Genomic DNA, 5668 nt, shown 5'->3' on the forward strand with positions numbered 1-5668 from the left:
AAAACTTTTACTTTTATTGTTTCATAGTTATATATGTTATGTTTCATAGTTATATATGTGAAAAAAATAAATTTTGTTGCTGTAGAATAATACCCTTTGTGGCGGCAGATGCATTGGTGAAAGGCAAGGATGTACCCTTGTCTAAGACTGGATATTCTCTTAGTTCAGTTGTAGTACCTTCTAAGCTACGACCGACCGATGCTTCCGGCTTTTATGATATTGCAACCCAGGAGAATCGATTTAGCCCGCCCATAGAGACTGAAGGTATTTTATGATTCTTTCTAAGAAGTCAAATGAATAATCTAAAGACACTAAGTTGCAAATAAAACATCGTAAAGGCAAGCTAAATATATATTTAAAAAACAATTTTTGATATAGTGTAATAATTAAATAATAATCGGATGTTATATAATTGTTTCGTTATTTTAATCATATAATTAATAATAACATATTATCGCTAATAATATTTTTTATGTAAAAATAATAAGTAATAGATCTTTGTAGGTGGTTTTATACCTAGAGAGCCGTCATACTTCGATGTTCCTTATCGCTCCACAGATTTAAATCTTGAGATTGGTACTGGAGTTACTGTAGTTCCACAAATTACAAATCCACATAAAAAAAATAATGGTATATGTTCTCGATTAATTGTTGCTAATAAAAACTTGAAAGATTAATGTCCATTTCCACCAATGTAAATTAACTTTAACTCTTGGTTCAACTTACCCTTCGTTTTTTTTTAATTTTTAAAATTAGAAAATTCTACATAATTCTTAGAATTAGAAAAAAATAAAAAATTGAGATAGTTAAAATTAAACTATCATTGATGGAAACGGGTAAATAGCGAAGTACAATATATCGTTAATTGATTTGTTTTATTGAACTAGATTTATCGAACAAGTGCCATTTTGAAGATATGGAATATCATCATGGTGAAATCTTACCACGTGCCGCTCTTTGCATAATCTGTATGTGTTATTATGGAGAAATCGTTTGTTCTTCGCAGAAGTGTCCGCCATTGAAAATTGGCTGTCGCAGAATCAATTCTGAGGAGAAGTGTTGCGGAAAAATCATTTGTGGTATATCACGACGTTGTATAAACAAATATAAATATATATTCTCTAAATTCATTGGAATAAAATCTCATTTTAAAGAATGAAAATTGAGCCAGTCTTGAAAAAGAGTGACTCAATTTTTAATCTTTAAAAGTGAGACTTTATTCTTTAGAATGATAATTCACTTTACAAGTTTTAGAGAGTACGATTTTTATCAGAAATGTCATATAGGCTCGTACACACATTTTTATTTTAATCTTATCTTACAGTCGAAGCCGACGAATCGCCAACGGTGGTGCTTGACCGCGCTGATGCCACGGCACCTTCTCAACGACAGCCAACGGTGTCCCCGGATCCATTTCGCGACGTCATCAAAACCGAGCCAGCCCCCGACTTACCTTCTTTGATTGAAGACATGATTCCATATCTGGTTGAACACGGCATCACGACGCCCAAACCGACGACATCCATGACAGCTTCGAAGACTTCGGCTCAAGGTTTGGTGGGCAATCAATTACAACACCCTCCAAACTTTGACTTTATGGAGGTACCGCTTATACAACCGCCCTTCGATTACGAAGAGGAAACTGTCGACTCCTCTTTTCTGGCGAAGATGAAGTACGAAGCGAACCGTGAGACATCTTCGACAGATACTGTTTCGTTAACGTACGATTTCAAGAATCAGGTCCTAGATCACAAACCCTTCGAAAATCCCGAGGCAGACATTTTCGATTACGACAGAACAATGTTGACCAAGTTAAATAGCACGACCGATGGTTCGAAGTACGGTTTCCATCGGAGCAATATTACGGAGCAGAAGTTCGCGATGGGAAACGTATCCGAGACCAAGAATCTCGATAGAAACTTCACCAGCGAAGAAGACAATCGTACTACGAGATACGACAATCGCACCGAGTCGGATAATTTCCCAAGTGAAGATGGAAAGACCACCGAGAACGTCGAGGATGTCACCATTTTTTCTTTGGACAATGTTCTTAAGTTGCTATTTTCTTCAAATACAAGTTCCAGCAACAAGCTGATCGAAACCACAAAGACGCTGAATGTTTCCTCCGTCAGTGGTGTACAAGAGGATCAGGAGACTCTTGTCGTTTCATCGACGAATGCAGAAGGGTTAACCGAGGAAACAGAAACTGTCGAGACGTCCTCGAAGGTCCTCGACAACGAGATACCAATGTCCGTGGGCAGTTTGCTGAAGCTGGCGGGTTGCAATATATATGGTCGAATGTATCGCGTCGGCAGAATTATAACGGAGCTCTCAAGTCCCTGTGAGGAATGCAAGTGCACAGAAATTGGTGTCCGGTGCGAACAGTTGGAATGTTAATTTGATTCATCGTCAAAAAGTAAACGTTTCGCGAACATTTGAATGTGATTAAATGAAACTGTTCAATTGAGAAAATTGAAAGTGCATATACGTTATGCAATATTTTTAAGAAAAGATAAAAAAGTAGTTCACAATTTGATGATAATACAATCGTTGCTTTTAAATTTACTTTTCGTTTAATTTTAGAATATAAAATTTACAAGAATAAAAATTCTAAAATATTTTTAGGATGTTGGAATTATATGCGAGAAAGAAAATGAAATATCTATATCAAAATTACATTATAATATGAGAACGATATTCATATTTAAATAACTTCATAATAAAATTTTTATAAGATTTTAAAGTTTTTAAAAACTCTTTTAAGTCGGAGATTTTTTATCATCATGAATTTTGTCGAATTAAATCGCAATTCAGCGTTATCATGTAAAATAGAAATCACTAGCATTTATCTTTATATTTAAAAATTTTTTTAAATAGAAATCCATCAAAATCTATAGAAAATCAAATTGTACAAATTTTTTTATTATCTATATTCTCTCTCTTTCTTTTTTATTTTTTAATAATTTTGGATGTTTGGTTTTCTACGATAATGTAAAATTTGATATTTTGCTATCGATATAGTTAGGTCTAAAATTACGAATTTCTGAAACTACCAAGTCGTTGTTGTACCGTCAAGACATCTTGGCAGAGCGATGAATCTTCGGCCAGAACTTTGGACAACTTGGACCACGTAATTATCCAAGTAGAACCGATAGACTCAGTCTCGATGACCCTCGATAACGAGACACCGACGTTCGTGGTCAGATTACTCTAACTGGATGTAATATCTACGCCGAGTTGTATAGCGTTGGTCGCATCATCACAGAGTGTCTCTAAGTTTTCGCTTCAGATGTAGTCGCATCACAAGAGGATTTATGTAAACTGGCAAAATTTAAGTGTCGGATCCTTAATTGTTTGGATATCTCACACATTAATTTTCTTCATAAATGTCTCTTAGCTTCTTGTACAAGACGAGACATCTGAAGAATGATAAATTAATATTTTAGAAAAAAAATAAAAATCGCTCGTCTTTAATAGTTTTAAGTTCTTCTGATGTTGTTTTCGAAAAGTAATAAAAAAAAAGAGAAAAAAGAGACCTATTCTTGATTGGATTTATACAATTAGTCATTGTAACGACAGCTTTCATTTAACAATTGTAATATCTTTCTGCATTTTTTACTTATTTCGATTTTACTATATGCAGTCATAGTTGCAGCGGAATTCATTTAGTATAAGAATTATTTGACGATTCACTCTTCAAATATGGAAATTGAAAGAGGCTCTATCTGCTGCACACTAGAATTGGATTTCGTACAGACACTGCGTACATAATATTTGAATTTTGGATATTGCTGATGATGGACTGAATTGAGCCGAAATATTCAAACGTTTTGTTGAATGATGTAAAAAGAACATAAATACAAATTTACTTTGTTAAATTATAAAGCGTGAATTACTGCGGGATTTTTACTCTCATTCGCCTTTATTGAATATTTACTGTTCAAATTTTGAAACTCCGATTAATCTCTATTATTTTTTATCATAAAAAAAGATTACATATTGTATGAAAGAGAATACGTTCTTCTCTAATATTAGCCATAATTTTTTTATTGATTGAAGATTAATGACAGTTTGACATTCTTTCCGTTTTTTCTGCGAATATTTGCGCGCGTAATTGACTTTTCTTCCGATTAGAAATATCGCCCGTATAATCCGTCTTATAGTTTGTGATTGTCATCTCCCGTCTTATATCCCAGGATTTCCAGATTCCTCTTTCTAATTTCTTTCATGTCTATCGTTTTCTCTCTGTATTGTCGAGCATTATTTCCACGACGTCGCGCGGTGGTCATAAACGCTGGCCTTAGGAGAATCCACGTCCATGACGGAATCGATCAGAATGTAATTGTGAGGAATAGTCCTTTCGTGCCTCGAAGAATAAGTGGATGAAGGCGGAAGCACGATATTCGCAGACCATGACTGCCTTTCTTCTTTAATGGGAATTATCCATCTATATACCAATGGGGTAGGAAGACGAGGGTGCCGTTTTGATTTATTTTCGTAATTTATCTTTCCGAATGCAAAAGATATCAGGGTAGAATACGACGATAAAGAAAGGAGGAAAAGAAAAAGAGGAAAAATAATCATTCAACAAAGACGTTCTTGCAAAATTCAAATTATCCTAACTAAATTACACATTCTTTGTAAATGAATTAGATTTGTGGCGTATATAATAACCAGTCATTATGTATGATTTATAAACATTTATAAAAAATTAAAATGTTGAATGAGAAATAATCTACATAAGTCGGACCTCTTCAAATGTTAAATAATATTTCATATTTTTCTGACACAAATCGAATATTGAATTCTGATTGGAAAAATTAATTAGAAGAATTTACAGAGATTTTTTTCACAATTATGCCCATGTTTTATAAATATTATATCATATTGAATTACAATACGTATACTTTATGTTAACTTTTAAGTTATAATAAAGATCTCAATAGTATCATTGACTGAAATTGATATCTAATGAATCAGACAGGAATCAATCAACAACGAATATTGTTATCAATGATGCTGAAATAATTTTACAGATTATGACGCATCAATTCAATTAATATTATTCGTTATTTTTCAGCATTATTTGTTGAATTAGCGCCGTTATTAAGGATAAATATAATAAGTATATATTACAATATAAGTATGTATTTGCATTCATATTAATTTTGCTATAACTGATATACTATGTCCAAAGTTATAAGAATGCTTTGTTGTGATTTATAAAACGTTGTATTAAACTTCTGAGTGTTTTCATTTCTATACATTATATTTTTTAAGCATTTATCATTTTTAATAATCTTATACATTCATCGGACAGAAATCTTAAGAAATTGGAATTATATGCCGATAAATAAAACTTTCATAATAAAAGAAGATAATTCTATTCAATAAAATTGCTTTTCTTATTAAATAAAAATTTGCTTTTTGAAGAGAAAAATTACGGTTATATTTACGGTTATAATAATAATATATTGACTTAAATTAGCTTGAAAATTATCGATTTCATTTAATTAAAATGCCGCGCATATATATCATATATATATATATATATATATATATATATATATATATACATATATATANATATATATATATATATATATATATACTATATATATATTATATATATATAGTAGTATACTATATATTATTTATTATATATATA

The 5668-nt window shown here is 31.8% G+C and overlaps 1 protein-coding gene across 1 annotated transcript in view; it reads left to right on the forward strand.

The window, feature by feature from the left end:
• Nucleotides 1-2397, forward strand: part of LOC105620676 — a 10526-nt gene extending 8129 nt beyond the window's left edge. The window contains exons 7-10 of the mRNA XM_012202166.1: nucleotides 86-264; nucleotides 505-630; nucleotides 888-1079; nucleotides 1325-2397. Coding sequence (XP_012057556.1) covers nucleotides 86-264; nucleotides 505-630; nucleotides 888-1079; nucleotides 1325-2397 — 1570 coding nt within the window. The remainder of the gene's footprint in view (nucleotides 1-85; nucleotides 265-504; nucleotides 631-887; nucleotides 1080-1324) is intronic.
• Nucleotides 2398-5668: the final 3271 nt, after the last annotated feature.

Source organism: Atta cephalotes (assembly GCF_000143395.1).
Source record: "Atta cephalotes unplaced genomic scaffold scaffold00028, whole genome shotgun sequence".
Taxonomy (NCBI): domain Eukaryota; kingdom Metazoa; phylum Arthropoda; class Insecta; order Hymenoptera; family Formicidae; genus Atta; species Atta cephalotes.